The sequence below is a fragment of the Podarcis bocagei genome (assembly GCF_964188305.1).
Source record: "Podarcis bocagei genome assembly, chromosome: 6".
In the NCBI taxonomy this organism is placed as follows: Eukaryota; Metazoa; Chordata; class Lepidosauria; order Squamata; family Lacertidae; genus Podarcis; species Podarcis bocagei.
The window spans coordinates 62,929,966-62,947,712 of NC_138130.1; the positions used below are offsets into that span (position 1 = coordinate 62,929,966).

Genomic DNA, 17,747 nt, shown 5'->3' on the forward strand with positions numbered 1-17,747 from the left:
ACAGACAGACAGACAGACAGACAGACAGACAGACAGACAGACAGACAGACAAAAAGCCCCCCATTTAGACATTAGAACCAGGGGGGGGGGAGAAATATATTAAAAACATTCAACCACTTCTAAAAGGCCACAAGTGGTTGAAGGTGAAAGGCTTGGTCATAGAGGAAAATTTTGCCTGGCACATGAAGATCTATAATGATGGTGGCAGGCGATCCTCCCTAGGGAGAGCATTCCACAAGCAGGGAGCCACTACAGAAAAGGCCTCTTCTCCGATTGCCACCCTATGGACCTCATGTGGAGGAGGCACATGGAGAAGGGCCTCAGATGATGATTGCAGGGCCCGCGTCAGTTCATATGGGGAGAGATGGTCTTTGAGGTATTGCGGTTCTGAGCCATTTAAGGCTTTATAGGTCAAAACCAGCACTTTAAATTGGGCATGGTAACTAGAGTAATTGGCAGCCAGTGCAGTCTGGGAAGTATTTAATGACAAAAGGAAAATGTTCTCTTTATTCATTTTCTCCATATCATTAACACTATGTTAATAGGTTTATCATGTAGTCCCCTGACCAACTTTTTTCTAAACTACCACGCCGCCTTTCACCATTCATTATGGGATGTTGCTTTATTCCTTTATCAGTTGTGCACTACCCTTTCTGATCCCCTTTTCTAGCTCTATGACAGGGTTAACCAAATTTTTGCTCACTAGATGTTTTGGACTACAACGGTCATCAATCCTATTGGTCATGCAGGTTGAGAGTGGATGAAGGGCACCAGGTTGGTGACCTCTGCTCCATGGTATAATTCCTCAGTTTGATTGGTTAAACGCCACACAGGATGATGGTGGGATGTTGGGTCCAATGTATACCCATTGTCAAAATGATGATAAACAGATAATGCTTATTAGACGTTGTATCTAATACAGACTACCTTTCTTTCATAAACATCTCTCATATACTGTATGATAAACACTGACGTTGCCATGAAGATGGCAGCAGTTATGGTAATAGTGTTACTATATCTATATATTTTCAAATCCATTTCCTCATATATTTGGATCTGGCTTGGATTTAGTCTTGGTCTCTCACCAAATGTATTTTATTGCTCCTCTCCTTCCTTTGGACATTAATGCTTAACGGAATTCTTCAATACGATATCATTAAAATATGCTAAGTAAGGTAAATGCAGGAGTGGAGGAAGCAATGGCTTTTCTTTACAAAAAGAAAAAGGTTATGATCTGTGATAATGCTTTTTGGCTTTAAGCTGGCTTAACTGAATTAATTGTAGCACTGAAGAAACTAAAGAACAAAGAGCACCCTGACTCTGAATGTTTTAATGGAAGAGTTGTGACCTTTTCAATATGTTAGCTTTTGATTGGCAGACCATGCTATTGGTCTCCCGGAATTGTCATTTTAGGATGATTGGGCTTTTTTTTTTCACTCTTGGAAAGAGCAGGGCCAAAATGCTGAACTACAGCTGATATGCTTGAATGTATGAAAGAGTGAGAGAGAAAGAGAGAGCGGACACACTATTCCCATAAGGTGTTCTTATTCACATCAAAATATTTTTTAAACAGAAACTTTTTTTGAAAAAAAGACAATTACAATATGTATTCTCAATATTGTTTAAAGCCAGCAGACTTTGCAGGCATCCAACTGGCTCCATACATTTGAAGTGAGTTTACAGTGGTGTTTACACAACTGATTGAAACAGAAAGGGCCAAGGCTCAGTGGTGAAGCATTGTTTGCAAGCAGATGCTGCTTTCGGTCCCTGGCATCTCCAGGTACGTATGTCCCCTTTCTGAAACCCTGGTGAGCCACAACCAGTCAGGGCAGACAAAACTCTCGTTCAGAGTAGATGAACTACAGGTCTGACTTAATATATGGCATCTTCCTATTTCCCCCTCTATACCAGTTTTTTTTCATCTCCAGTTGTTACCTCTAAGAATTAGAGATTATTCAGAAAATAAGGTTTTTTTAAAAAATTGTATTGGTATCATGCCTTTCATCCAAGGAGTTCAAGACAGTGTGGATGATGTTGTCTGATTTTATCGTAACAAGACCACTGTGTTAAGTTTTGGCTAAAAGGCACAACTTGGCCAAGACTACCAACTGTGCTTCAAGGCTTTTTCCAGTGCAAGTCTAAAATCAATCCTATCCTTCAAGCTCACTTTTCAAACACACACATCTCTTTGTTAAAAGCTATTGAAGTTATATGTTTTATGTGAGCAACTCTTTTCTCATTAATTGATCTTGAATGGTTTTAAATAACCACCACCATCACCCAGGACCACTTTTCTTTTACACATTACTAATTAGTGGAGGGCACCTCATGAGAAGAGAAGACTCCCTGGAAAAGACCCTGATGCTGGGAAAGATGGAGGGCACAAGGAGAAGGGGACGGCAGAGGACGAGATGGTTGGATAGTGTTATCAAAGCTACCAGCATGAGTTTGACCAAACTGCGGGAGGCAGTGGAAGACAGGAGTGCTTGGCATGCTCTGGTCCAGGGTGTCACGAAGAGTTGGACACAACTAAATGACTAAGCAACAACAACAATTAGTGGAGGCAGGAAAATGCTGGCTTGTTATGATTGTAAGCCACTGCCATCAGTAAGGGTGCTAGTCACTTAACAATAATGTGCTTGCATGGTGCTAACTGAATTGTCCTCTGCATCCATCAGTTCCTCAAGGTGGCCAGTGAGGATCTGGTTTGCTTACTCCAGTCAACCAATTCACAGCAGCAATTACTATTGGCAAGGTACTTCACTGGCCGCTATTGTTCACCACTGGATTGTTTGCCTTGCTTATTCAGTTTTTCAACTACGTTATATAATCCAGCAATTATATTCAGCAACAGTGTCTAGAGCAAGGCTGATATCTTCTCTTGCCCATTTTATATTAGGGCAGTCTTCATTTTCGTTATCTAAGTCTGGTGATTTAGAAACTGACTTCAAATATTAAATTAAGCCCCTAGTACAAATATTACTCCTGAGACACAATGCCAGCCGCTCTGCTGCCACCCTGTCCATATCCTTCCTATTAATATAACATATAATTTCTTTTTGTTTATATGTTTTCTTTCCTAGCACAGAATTTGGTAGTGCACTGGTTAAAAGTGAGATGAATTAGCTCTGGAGAGAAATGCATTATGTCTGAAGACAGGACAGTGAATATAAATGGGGAGAAACCTCACATTCTTCCACTATACTATTTTGGCCTGAAATCATATGAATTGTTGTGTGAGTATAAATAAATTGAATCCAAAGCAGCATCAGTTTATGGCCTTGTGAATGTATGACTTTCTTCAGGAAAAATACATGGCAAAATGAAAGAGTATGAAATATGGATTAGATGGCCTTAAAGGCTCTTTCTTCCCCAAGGATTTACCTGCATACCTTTATTTATATTCTGATGTAACAGACATCTGGGGGAGGATCATCTGATTATTGGAGAGAGGGGGTTAAATCAATTTGAGAATTTAATGCTCATTCAGATTTAAATAGAAATCTGTGAGTTTAATGACTTTTTATTTTGTATGCTACAGTAAACCAATGCAGTTATGTTATCGCTTCATTTTTGCCCATATTGCTTTTCATTCATAATACCCTTAGGGGAGCTCCTGCTGCCCAACATACCATTCAGAGTCCTAGAAATGTGATTTATTTGCTAAGATCTACTGTGATTTATTTACTTTTTTAAGCATAAGAGCATACTCCTAGTGCCTTAGCTAATAAAACCACTTCAAAATGAAATAAGAAAAAAAATAGTCTCAGTAAAGTGTAATCTGTTCAAAATTACAGAACTATGACAACCATTCTGAACAGTTAATTACCAGTTACTTTGAAGAATGAAATATTTAATATTATATTGCGCTCCAAAAGTCTAAACATGCTTACTTAGAGACAAGTTTGATTAATTTGAATGGAATTGATTTGAATGTTGAGGATTTCAAACACAGAGGGATTTAGATCAGGTATGAAATAATTCCATTGCATTCTGCACTGACCTTTGTTAACTCAGTGTTCATGCTAAAAATTAAAACAAAACAATGCCATTTATCCTTCCCGCCTCATAGGAATTCCTCATCTTCTGTTCTTATAGGTATGAATTCTTCAACCCCTATTTGACCCATGTAAATTCTTCTTCTTCTTTTTACTGCTCCTTTCTCCTTTTATGTTATATCTTTATTCTTACAGCTACAGGCTGTCAAATCCATGTTCAGCTTTGCCTTGAAGCAAGATGCCCTGACACAACCTTGAAGGTGAGAGGCAAGTCGCCGAAGTTATAAAAGTAGCACAAATAAGTGGCGAGAGGTAGGTGACGGAAATGAAGGCTTGATTGATAGCTAGGCAGTGGGAGAATCCAATTGCTAGGAAGTGAGGAGAATCCAAGCTCATTAGGAAAGTAGGAAGACGCTTGTAGACAAGCAGATTTTATTAACTGGAACCTCATACATTATGTATACTGTGCTTATTAATACTACAGTGGCTGTTATCAAAGAGCTACCAGGCAGACCTTCATGGTCTCTTCTCTACCTTCTTGGGTGAAAGGATATTTACAATATCACAGGCAATCTCTGTTCACAACACTATACAGATATTGAGTTATATAATAGATATGTTATGGTAAAAGTCAGAATGGTTTGGAGTACCAAAAGTTATGTGCGAGTGTTGACCATTGCTGGAAAATTTGGGGAATATCAGAATATGTGCACGTAGACTGATAAATGTTTACCATTGTCAAAAAGTGATTTTTCAGCACCCAGTTACAGAAGAACGGAAAGGTAGGATGTTAGGTAGGTAAGATTGAGTATATTAGCATGAATGCTGACGTGTGTAGAAGGCTGGGTGTATTGAAACCATCTCCAGCATCTGTTGCATGCTGGGAATGCCACCTCTACTCAGCCTTCATGTGTCAAGCATGAAGATCTACATGGGGCTTCTAACCACATAAAGCTGATTTCTGGTAGCCAAGGGTTCTTATTCACCTGGAGGCTTCCCATTTCCTTCCCTCATGTGATTATCATTGCATGGTTATGAACACCTGAAGAGGGCTTTGACTTCAACTCAGGATCTTTGGGATTCAACTTTACATTTTGTGCTTTCCCCATTGCACCATCCCTATGCACAGCCCAAGGAACAGATCATAGATAGGTGTGTGATAGTGAATCAGACCATTGCTCCATCTAAGCTCAATATACTGTCTATGATGGCAGACAGTAGCTCTGCAGGTTTTCAGACGTTAGGGTTTCCATCCACCACAGAATATGCAGGATATGCTAGGGTTGGAACCAAGGCCAGATTTAGGTATGATGAGGCCCTAAGTTACTGAAGATAATGGGGCCCTTTATATGTCCAGCTTTGTCAACAATAAATGCCGCTGTTTTTTGTGTTGAATATATGCTATATGGTAATTTATTGACCTAATAGGTATCTAAAGCCATTTGCACATAACAAAATATGTATTTATCAAAGTAATTGTTCAACTGAAATACAATTAAGAAGAAGTATATGGGGGGGCAAGAGAGTGGGGGTCTAAGCTATAGCTTGTTTAGCTTATATGTAAATCTGGCACTGGATGGAACCTGAAACCTTTGGAATGAAAAAATGAGCTATTCCATGTAGCTCCAGCACTTTCCTACCAATCATTCCACTTCGCCTCAGGGCTGCTGTGGCAAAAGCAATGCTCATCCATAATAAGTGAAAACAAAACAAAACAAAAAACAGTTTCTGAAGGAATAACTAAAGCAATAAAAGAAAACACAAAGTCAAGATACTGAAAGAAAATGTGTACTGTATACTTTTTTTAAAAAAAAAAGTATTTTGAGATTTCTGCAGTATGTTTGTACAGCCAGGGCCTCAGCTACTCTAAAGCTATGTACTTTTAAGTGGCTTTGAGGGAAAGAGACTGAGGCACAGATCAACTGAAGACTTACTCTTGGATGTAATTCCAAATAAGATATGAGAGAGATATGGGAAGTACTCATCTCACCACCAGTCTGTCTCTACAAACCAGTTTTTATTCATATGTAATATCTGCAGTGAATCTAGAGTAATCCTCTTGGCTTTAAAAAAATCATTCAGAATGGACACATGGCTCCCAGAAACCCAAGATATTTTAAAAATAAATGATAGGCTCTTCTCCAAACCCTTATAATTGTCACTCCAGCAAGACAGGGCAGCATTTGGTAAAAGCTATAAAGCAAGTCTAAGGTAAATAAAACTTAGCAAGTGTTTCACAAGGTGAACTGGTTTTTATTTTAGTGGGATACAAGAACAGTTCCTTCCCTTTTGATGGAACTTTAAATCATAACTTGGATATAATCTGACACAAAATGAAATAAAAAGTACATAAAGAAACTTTTTATCTAGTGATTCTTCTGGGGGAAATGAAGTATTTGGTTCTTGCTATGCCCTGTGAAGACATCAGTAGGAGGCAACAGTGTTTCCAAATTTTAGAATTACATGCAGAAAACCAAGCTATTTTTTAATTATTATTTTTATGCAAATTCTGAATTGAACCAAGGAGAGTTTGCCCATTACTAGAATGCCACTTTTGGTTTGGAAATGTTTAATATACATAGTATGCCAGTATTTTGATGTGGATTGATACTCCAGTCCAGTAATCGGTTTTGGGTGAAGGAACTTCAGTGTTCATACAGAGTTCCCCAGCCTATTAACAGCTTCCCCATTCACTGAAACTAAAGAGCTGGCTTATGTTCTCCTTCCTCTGAAATGAATAGGAACCTCAATTCATGAGCCACTAAGCCAAGATGGATATCTGGGTAGGTCTATCAGGATTCAGTCAAAATGTCATTTCCATTTTCCTGTACGTATTAGCCAGTATCTGTGAGTTCTTTGTGATTCTTCCTCCTCTTCCATTTCCAAAGACAACAATACTATTGTGAACATCATGGCTTTTTAGGGAACCAAAGCCTATTTTAAAAATAATGGAGTACTTCATCACTCTTATATGTCTCTGCTTGCACTTAGCAACTTCTGAGTCGCGTCACTTGGGGCACACTTGCAATCCAAATGCCAGTTAGTGAAACAGAAGTTGGTGCAGTTATATCGGAAAGGCTGGCCTGAGAAATTTAAATAGCTCTTTATATTCCAGGTTCATAATATTATGCAGTTTTATGCTCAGTATATTTAAGCACTGAAACCTGAGACATAAGGCATATCTGAAAAATTAACAACATCCTGTAAGGTAATGATCACTGGCAAGGGCTATTAAACTCTAAAATGATCTGTGTGGATATTATTATGGTTAAAATGTTTGAGGATTATTGCATTTCTCCTTACAATTACATTTGGAATAGCATTAGTAGGATTGTTTTAGAAGCCTTCTAGTCTCATTCGAGAGAACTCATTCAGAGCCGGCTGGCAGTGTGTACACTGCTTTACATAATATCCTGCCTTGCAAAACACATGGTCAGCACTGTCAGCTTTGATCATTTGCTGTGGAAGGTATGTTGCCTATATGGCAACATGTCACAGCAAGTTTTCACAGTATTGCTAATACAATATTATACAGTAAAACCACAGACTGGTTGCTGGTGACCACCATGTGGAAAAAACACAAGGCCATTTGAAGGAAATCTAGGGTTGTAGAAACTAGAGGGTGATGCAGAGGTTCTCTGAACTCTTTTGGGCCTCATATGGTCTAGGAGTTCCCTAGTGATAAACAATGCATTAATAGCTGTAGGTTAGGAAGTCTCATGCAGGTACTATACACTGATGGAAGAATCTATATCACCTTTAAGTTCTCAAACTACTGAGATCAAAATGCTCCTGGTTCAATTCTGAATGGGCCCAGTTGAAATGAAGTATTTGAAAGAATATTCATTAGTTTTCCAAAAAACTAATCTTGCAATCTCTCTCTGCTATGGAATTGTGCAAAGTAGGATCAAATAACTTGAAGGGATTCCATGGATCATTCATGGCATATGACTCTTACAATCATCTCACTAAGACAAGATGAAGTCTATGGTTACAGTGCACAGAGTAGACCTAGTGATTTTATCAGCTTTCAGCATGCTTACCTCTGCAAAACCAGCGTAGTGTGTGCAGGGTGTGTGTGCGTGCAGTGATGCTATTGAAAGTGGAACTCCTCCTCTGAAATGTCTCCTTTTGCCATTTTTGGCTCTTTTGGTATTATTTGCCTGTAGTGGAGAATCTAAAATGACTGAGCTCAGAAAATAGTGAAGGCATATCTCAGCTTTAGAACAGCTGGTGTTCAAGGACAAGTAGACTTTAGGTTGTATCCACTAGGGAACGAAGAAAGGAGGGACAATAGGCTTTATCGTAAGAATGGGATGAATCGACAAGCTTTATGTAAGAATCCTTGGAATGAGTTGAGCAACCAGGGAAAAATAAATGCTTGAGACAAAAAATGATCAATAAGGTCAAACACTGGATAACCTTGTGCTTTTGCATATCAATTCTCTGCTTATCCTTCCCATCTCTTAGCATCTCTCTTCTTAAACTGCTTCTCTCTTATTTTGCTTTCACAGGCTTGCAGAGAAAGGTGGCACACTGTGAATAAAGGCAGAAGGAATGTGCTCGCAGGGCTAAACTGTCATGATGCATAATCAGGCAATTAAGATATTAAGAGACAGTAAACAGTCACAGTCCTGATCTCCTGATCATTGCTCTTCAGGCTGTGATGCTGAGTACAAGGAGGAAAAATGAGCTCATCTTTCCCCTTATGTGAAAAATTGTTTGGAGAGAGATGGTGGTGGTGATGGAGTTCTGGTCTGCAAGTTAATCTTACTTCCTGGAGATGTTGTTCAGCTGAAAAAGAAGAACAAGGAATGAAGCACCACAAAGAGTTTATTTCATGAGTCTATCCCACTGTTGAGAGCTGAAGTACAGAGTAAACATTGGCTGCTACTAACAAATAATTTACTAGTGTTAGATGGTGTAGCTGGCCCAGACTTTGTCGCTAGTTCTCCGGGGTAGGGTGGGGGGATGGACCCCTGATGATTGGCGTAATCTTAACGGGCTTGCCAGTACTGTACACATGTGGGAGAGGGATAGTTCCAACAAGGTGACTGAGGGTTTTTTTCTCCCTCCCATAATTAAAAACCACTTTTGCTGCTGCTTCAGGCAGTGACAGATCAGTGTTATATCTTCATTTTGATTAGAACACACCAATGCTGTTTTTTATTTTAGTAAAGATAAAGGACCGCCTGGACAGTTAAGTCCAGTCAAAGGTGACTATAGGGTTGTGCCGCTCATCTCGCTTTTCGGGCCAAGGGAACTGGCGTTTGTCCGGGTCATGTGGCCAGCATGACTAAACCGCTACTGGTGCACAGAACACTGTGACAGAAACCAGAGCGCATGGAAACACCGTTTATCTTCCCGTCACAGTAGTACCTATTTATTTACTTGCACTGGTGTGCTTTAGAACTGCTAGATTGGCAGGAGCCGGGACAGAGCAGCGGAAGCTCACCCCGTTGTGGGCATTAGAATCGCCAACCTTCCAGTCAGCAAGCCCAAGAGATTCAGTGGTTCAGCCCATAGCGCCACCCGCATCCCTTTTATTTTAGTATTTATAAATGGCTCTACATTTTTTAAAAAAGTAGCCAGACGGTATACAAAAAAAGACTATATAAAGCCTACGTATTACAAATCATAAAACAATGTTAAAAACATGAAGCTAACAAGAATTAAAAGCTGCAGAAACAACATTTGTCATGACATAGCACAGCTTTTGCCAAACAGTTTTGTTAACTACAACTCCCATCAGCATGCTAACATAGCGTCACCCCTGGGAGCATTCTTGGGGGGAAAGATTGCTATCTCATTTAACAGGCAGGAGTTAAAATGTCCTAAACAAACCAATGAATAAATAAAACTTTCTGGAATATGTAAAATTCTTCTACCTTCAACCATTTGGCTTTCGACATGATCACTTTTGTTCTCATATTTGGACTCACAGAAAAAATGAAACATATATTTGAAATAAACCAAGGATTAATACTAGACACAACATATTTTATAGTCAAAAATGCTTCTGTTCAGCCACATGCAAGGTTATGCCTAGTGGTTCACATAAAAATGTCCTGTGTGTAAATTGTAGTCTTAATTTCTATTCATAGTACAAATAGCATATATTTTACCTAATATATAAAATGCCAAACCTTGAAGACATGTTCGAAAGGACGTTAGGGAAAGATAAGCAGCTCCAAATCCCAGCAATTTTATGGAGACTCATAAAGAACAAATGAGTGCATATATTTTTGCATTGATTATTGTTGCTCACTGGCCTTATCTGTAAAAGTTTCATATCAGAAAAGCTGGAACACAGCTCAAAAGGAAAGCCACATTGCTTTATTGTCACAGAAAAGCAACAGAGAACATAATTTTCTGTGTTATCTCTGACTTATAATTAATTTTGCAAATAAATTGAAATTAAATTGTACATTATACTTGGATAAAGGTTTCCTGCAGACTCTGAAAAAAGGTTTTGCTTGTTTTCTGTTTTGCTTTTGAAGGGCATAGATGCACCACTGCATGTGAACAGATCCTAATTTGAAGAAAAAACATGAAATTCCATCTCAATATAACACAATGAGAAAAGGTACAAAAGCAGAAATGGCCGTGGAGACCACCTGCCTTCTTCCACTTTTGCCTTCTTCTGTGCACAAGCATTTCATAATTCACCAATTCATCAAATCCAAACAAATCCCTTTTGATTTCTCCACAGGTTCCCAAGCATTTTTGTGATTTTAAGTTGTTTTAAGACGTTTTTAATATTGTGTAATATTGTGTTTTCATATCAATGTATTTTAAGTGTTGTAACCTGCTAACAACTACTACTACTTTGGGAAAGTTCATTTCACTGCCTGAGATGAAATGGGAAAGTGCCATTGCTGGTACTCCACCACAGAATCATAGAGTTGGAATCTCAACTAAAGTATTGGTGGCCATGCAACCTCTGCTTAAAACCAGAACCTCACATACAGTACTGGGGTTGTATAGCGGTAGCTTCTGATGAGATCTCACTGGAAACTTCTTCTTCTTGCTTTGCTGGTAGGCACTCATCAGGGCATTGCCTCATGTGATCCTGCTACCTGAGGTGACTGCCTCAGTCTGTCTCATGGGTGGGCCAGCCCTGATAGGCATAAACATTAGGCAAAGCTCTCAAAATAGACTCTTACACTTTCAAAATAAAACAAATTCCCAATTCTCCAAACTTCTGCTCACCAAAACATGCACCTCTCAAATGTTTAATACAGAGCATCATAATCCTAAAGAAAAACATAAATAGGCACCTGCAGTCATAGATCTTCCAGGTGGCTGCATCTCCTAAGGTACAGCTTTGCACCGATGACAGAAACATGGTTTCTAAGAAATAGAATGTATAAAAGCGATCTGCAACAAAACAAATCTGCAGCCTATTTCTATACCTAAGAGAACTTTCTTTGGTCATGATTCCAGGCATTCTGGTAGAGGCTAGTGGAGCTTAGGAGTTGAAGAGGTTGGGGGAAATACAGGGTTCCCCCCCCCTTTCCTGTTCCGGAGGTCTTCTAATGTGCTCTATCATACTAGAGGGTTTAGGTGCGGAGATGGTGCCCAGGCTGCAACTTTAGTGTTTTATTGCTGGTAGAGTATGTGTGAGGGAGTATGTTTCTGGATAACATGGGGAAATAACACTCAGTGCTCCCACCAGAACTCTCCCTCTTTAGTGCTTGGAGGAGTTTATTTTTTATTTCCTGAGACACATCCCCATGTGCCTAGTTCTCCCTCCAGGATGCTTATAAACTGGAATTTTTTTGGAAAATTCAGGACAGACCAATGAAAGTGCTTCTTCACACAGCACATGGTTAAACTACAGAATTGCCTCCCAGAGTAGGCAGTGGTGGCCACCAACATGGATACTTTTAAAAGAGGATTAGGCAGATTCCTGGAGGTATACCAATAGCTACTGGCCACAATGGCTATGCTCTGTCTTTATGGTAGGAAGAAGTATGCTTCTGAATGCCAGTTGCTGGAATTCATGCCCACATCTTGCTTGAGGGTGAGAATAGGACGCTGGACCAGATGGCTCACTGGCCTGATCCAGCAGGCTCTTCTTAATAGCTAAAGGACTGAAGAGAAGAAGACTTCAGGAGCATTTCCTCCCTTCACTCAAATAATTTCTTTAATAAAGAAAAATTCAAATGCAAAGATATAGCACAGCCATAGTAAAAGTACAAGAAACAAACAAAGCAAAATGAAAGGACGGATTTATAAACAACTTACTGTGAAAGAAGAGGGATCAACATTGTTAAAGCAATTCTCAAGTTTGGTTGTTGTATGGAAAATGCATTTTTTGTTTTGTTCTAACTCTGAATAGATTCATGATTTTTTAAGGTCTTTACACATAATGTCAGGATGTAATGAGACTGTTATAATAAATTATAATAGAGGTATTAGTCTGGAAGTAATATGGATTTTAAAATGCTTGGATTGCTCAAAGCTGTCAGCGGTAATTCAGTATTTTGTTAGTTGCCAGCTAGAAGGAACTTGAGAATCTCTTGCATGGCATTGTTTGTGAAATAGCACCATTTTCTTACATTTTTTTTAGTGTGATATGAAAGCACATCACACCAATTATTAAAACGGATAAATGAAAAGGTATATTTCCTTCTTTAACTATGGATTACAAATGAGGGCTTAGAAGATTCATGGAGCAGAATGGACAATGGTGTTCTAAATTATTTTCTATAGCTCTGTGTAACTTTCCCACTCTCAGTGCTTTTACTCATTGACTGCAGATACCTTAAATATATTTCTATGTGCATTATGGCTTGGAACTGGCCACATTAGTTTTTTTTTTATAGAACTTTGGATCCAAACTATATAGGAAATAATATTCTTTGATTATTTTTATCAGAGCACTTTTACAGGTGGCAGCAAACACACCTGTAATAAAACTGGTTGTTATTTTAAAATAAATCTCTTACCTATACCTCATTCTAGCTGGAAAGGGTACAGGCATTGTATTCAGCCTAGTGGAGAGCCAGGACTCACCAACATATAGCCGCCCTGAGCCCGGGTTCAGCTGGGGAGGGCGGGATATAAATAAAATTTATTATTATTAAATAAATAAATTTATTATAGCACCCTTGGCCAGGCTGCTCACTCCTTTTATGGTACCCACCCACTTATGCCTGGGTACAATGCAGACTTTGTCTTGTTGTTTACAGGCCAAAGCGTGTTCTCCCTAACAGAGAGCACGTGTTGCGGTTGGGGAACAGGCCGCCCAGCCATGACTAGGCAAATTAATCTGCACCCCTGGCCTTTAGGGTTAATCGGGTTGCTGGGGGAATATGATTGTTACCAATTTGGAGGAGGAGTCAGAAGCTTTAAATAGAAGGGCCAGACGTAGGGACGTCCTCTTGGCCGTTTTGCATCGGATCACCCGCCCTCCCTCCCTTTAATAGGGGGGTTTTTTATTTAAGCTGATCGCTTGACCTTGCTATGCCTGTCATGGTGTCGTTCGCCTTGGTGCGGGGGCACAGTAGGAATTTTGCCATCTGGCTGATTGGCTGGTGCCACAACTTGTAAGGTTGGCGGTTAGGCATTGGTTAATTGGTGCTTGGAGGGGTAAGTGCCTACCCCTCCAAATGATGCGGAAAGGGAATTCCGTTAAAGGAATCCAGGGGCTTGCCATTCTTTTGTCCTTGTCCGTGGAGCCGGACTTGGGCCGTGCAAGCCCCACCGGAACATGAGGGTCAGAAGTGAGGGCCTGTTTCCCGGCCTCCCTTCTATCCAATACTTGTTTCCCACGCTGGCTTCCGGTGGAGTCCGGAAGGGCCAGCTCTGTCCTTGAGGGCCAGGACAGATAGTCATAACCAATGCCTAAGCAACCACTCACAATTTTTTGTATTTTAAATAAAGTTGTGGCCAAAATGATGCCAAAAACCTTAAACAAAATTGATGTGTGAAGTGTGTAATTATTTGGGGGGTGGCACTGTGGAACTCAACACGCAAGTAGGATTTTTTTGTTTTCCCACGTGAACTGACTGGCTGATATTCTGATATTTGTGGAGTTGCTGTTTCTGTTGCTGCCAGGCAGGTGGTAGGGTATATTCCATATACAGTGGGTTATGTTAGTCACCTTTTGAAGAAATGTTCAGGAAAAAAGATATACAAGCAGGGTCAGGAAAACACTGAGGCACATTGGGGAGGTGGGATTCTTGACATTTGCAACTCAAGGCTGCAAGACCCAGGATAAGGCCCCTATTTATGTCCAACGTATGTCAGAGGTTTAGGAGCAGGGAGGGAGTAAATCAGCAAGGCTTTACTTAATATCTGACCAGCACCTTAACACCCAGCTAAGTGGAGGGATTAAGGAGTCACACTACCCCCAGGTCAGGCTTGGCCTAATTTTGAAGGAGCATTTGTGTTGCACCTCTCGTTTGTTGAAATGTTGAACAAAAGGCGAATGAATTGTGGCCATTCAGCCAATCTGCACGTCTCTTATCTATTTTAGTTGTTACAGGAAACTGCAAACAAATCATACAGGAAGGTTCAGAAATAGGTGTGGTGTATGTTTAAAATCAGAATCAATTGTTAATTTCATATATGGCTCTGTTGAAGTTAAATAAATTGGAAAAGAATGTCACACACTCTTTTGAATTCCACTTAAAATGCAAGTTGGTCTAGAGTTCAGTTCAGATAATCATCTGCAGTTTGTGGTCTAGAACAGTGTTTCCCAACCTTTTTTGGGCAAAGGCACACTTGTTTGATGAAAAAAATCTCGAGGCACACCACCATTACAGCCCCGTGACGTCAGCGCGCAGCGTCACGCCGGGAGGGACGCACGAAAGTGTAAGTTTCAATTTTTTTCCCTCCCCCTTGCCGGGGAACCTCCAAGCTTTGGGGGTGGGGGGGGGGGAGGAGGCAGCAAAGCGAGGCAGGAAGGAGAGCGCGGTTTGGCTGGGTGAGCTTTGGCAGGGGCAGGGAATGAGAGCCGCGAGGCGGGCGCTGCGGATGGAGGCGCTGCCCGCCGAGCTCGCAGGCAGCCAGGCAGGCAGACGGCGAGAGCCCCGCGCTGGGTGGCCTCTCCTCGCCGCCGCCGCCCCGCCTCTCGCCGCCCGACTCGCCCACTTCCCTCCAGGCAACATCTCGCGGCACACTAGTGTGCCGCGGAACAGTGGTTGGGAAACACTGGTCTAGAAGGCATGAAGTGTCTAATGTGCTATAACGCTAATGATTAATGAGGCTGGCCACGATTCCAGATTCTTCCAGTGGGTCTGTACAGTGCATAGACTCTTTTATTGTCATTTGGAATTCTGCTACTGAAAACGTTGATGATACATTGACATTTATTTTAAGGAAAAGCCAACCGGCCTTTTAAAACAAATTACCGCAGAACATTTGGAACACTACCACTTATGCTTCTAAATGACACAAAGCTTTGCCAATACCATTTAAAATGCAGGGACAATTACAATTCACTGTTATCAGCCACCTCAGTCTCTTCACGTTTTGCATTCACATTAGGGTGAACACTGCACATCATCTCTTTATACTTCCAGCAGATACATGTAATGCTGGTTTAAAATATGGGTATTAAATGCACCCAACCCAACATGATAATCACTTTTCACTGGGTTGGATCCCAGTGAAAGTGTCACTTGTGTGAATAGAAGGGCTACTCTGTTCATAGTAGCGACTGAAATCCAGTAGAAGGAGTGCAAAGGGGGTGCAAAGGCATTTTTTGCATATCCCCCCCCACATCTCGTGCCCCCTCTTATGATGTTCTGGAAGGCCCTCAGTCTTCCAAGGCAGATTGTGAGGAGGCACAAGTGACTGTAGGGAGAACGAAGAATTAGTAAATATCACCCCCCACCACCACTTCCTTCAGATTCAGCAGAACTCTGGATCAAACCCATTACCTCTATTCCTGTAAATATGATACCTTTGAATAACTAATGTTCTTTTTTTAAAAAAAAAAATGTAATAATAATGTTCCAGATGCCTTCAAGTGAGTGAGTCCATTCATAACTGTCTCTTGAACTGCCTCACTGCTGAGAGCAACTGAAGCACCATCACAAAACTGAAAGGGTGAAAACAGATATTGCAGCAACCTGTGATTTTTACACAGGGGGGAAAAACCCCAATTGCATCTGTTCCCTATGGCAGTGTTTCCCAAACTTTTTGGGCAAAGGCACACTTGTTTGATGAAAAAAATCTCGAGGCACACCACCATTACAGCCCCGTGACGTCAGCGCGCAGCGTCACGCCGGGAGGGACGCACAAAAGTGTAAGTTTCAATTTTTTTTCCCTCCCCCTTGCCGGGGAACCTCCAAGCTTTGGGGGTGGGGGGGGAGGAGGCAGCAAAGCGAGGCAGGAAGGAGAGCGCGGCTTGGCTGGGTGAGCTTTGGCAGGGGCAGGGAATGAGAGCCGCAAGGCGGGCGCTGTGGACGGAGGCGCTGCCCGCCGAGCTCGCAGGCAGCCAGGCAGGCAGATGGCGAGAGCCCCGCGCTGGGCGGCCTCTCCTCGCCGCCGCCGCCCCGCCTCTCGCCACCCGACTCCCTCCAGGCAACATCTCGCGGCACACCAGGCAACATCTCGCGGCACACTAGTGTGCCGCGGAACAGTGGTTGGGAAACACTGCCCTATGGACAGCAGCAAGGAAAGGTGTTTTAGCACCAGCAAGCAGTAAACCAATAGCCTTTGTATGACCTGCTCCCTCTTTGCATGCTTGAAAATTCCACTTGAGGGCGCATTCCAATGAAGGGTATATATTATATTAGTTTTCCTAATTATAATGCTAGTGCTTCTGTCCTGTTTTCTAATGTTCCCTTCACACAGCAGAATATATTGTATTAGGGAGCTATGGCTTTTTCACCGATACACCAGCATGTCATACTAAATTTCATTCACACCAGTGAACATCCTTTGACAATGTTGCTACTCTCCCAGCCTTTCTGCACATACATGATTCCCCCATGAAAACACCTGGAAAGAACTATATTCTCCTATGCCACCTCAAATTTTGTCACTTTACTCCCATGATTTTCCAGGTGAATAGGACTAAAGATACCCCCCCCCAATCAAATAACATGGAAATGAGTTCTAGATATTTGCTTCTTTCCATTAGTTTCCTGGAAGTGACTTTTACATAATGTGAAAGTTCAAATATAATGTGAAAATTAAGTTTGGGAAACATTGGGGGGGGGGTGGAATAAAGGTCCATGTCAATGCTGCTGAACAATATCAATTTGGGCTATACTCAGAATTTGCATAGAGGAGGCATCAAAATATAGTTTTTATATAGAGAGAAAGAGAGAGAGAGTGTGTGTGTTTTTGGTGCCATAGTTTTCTCTGGCTGCTTTTACTTAGATACATGCCAGGTCTACAGGCAATAAAACCGCCACCCTGCGAGATTTCTTTATCTCGCAGGGGGTCGACCTGGCTTGTGTGACGGAGACCTGGGTGCGCGAAGGGGCAACAGTTACCTTACGAGAGATGGCGCCCCCGGGTTTCTCTGTCCTCCACCAGTCGCGGACTGTGGGCCGGGGGGGAGGGGTGGCATTATTAATCCGGGAAGATTGTCCTTTCAGGGCTCTACCATCGCCATCGATCCCCGGCATCGAATGTGTTGGCCTAGTGTGGGGCTCCGAGGAGAGCTTGGCTGTCTGGCTGGTGTACCGGCCACCTAGCGCACCAGCAGCCACCCTGTCAGGCCTATTGGAGGCGGTGGCCGGCTGGGCCTTGGAGTTCCCTAACCTATTGGTATTGGGGGAC

General features: G+C 41.6%; 1 protein-coding gene and 1 long non-coding RNA gene across 3 annotated transcripts in view; one reads left to right on the forward strand and one right to left on the reverse strand.

The window, feature by feature from the left end:
* Positions 1–3,140: 3,140 nt before the first annotated feature.
* Positions 3,141–10,656, forward strand: LOC308590079. The gene is made up of 3 exons (XR_014009684.1): positions 3,141–3,236; positions 4,194–4,310; positions 10,499–10,656. It is a non-coding gene; the product is annotated as an uncharacterized lncRNA (long non-coding RNA).
* Positions 5,540–17,747, reverse strand: part of LOC308590034 (uncharacterized protein) — a 281,086-nt gene continuing 268,878 nt past the window's right edge. Inside the window, exon 5 of one of the 2 annotated variants that reach the window (XR_014009596.1) lies at positions 5,540–8,792. Coding sequence is in view for 1 of the 2 variants with exons in the window: in XM_081199723.1 (XP_081055849.1) it covers positions 8,599–8,792 (194 nt within the window). In the remaining variant the exon portion in view is untranslated. The remainder of the gene's footprint in view (positions 8,793–17,747) is intronic. The other variant, XM_081199723.1, reaches the window with a different exon arrangement.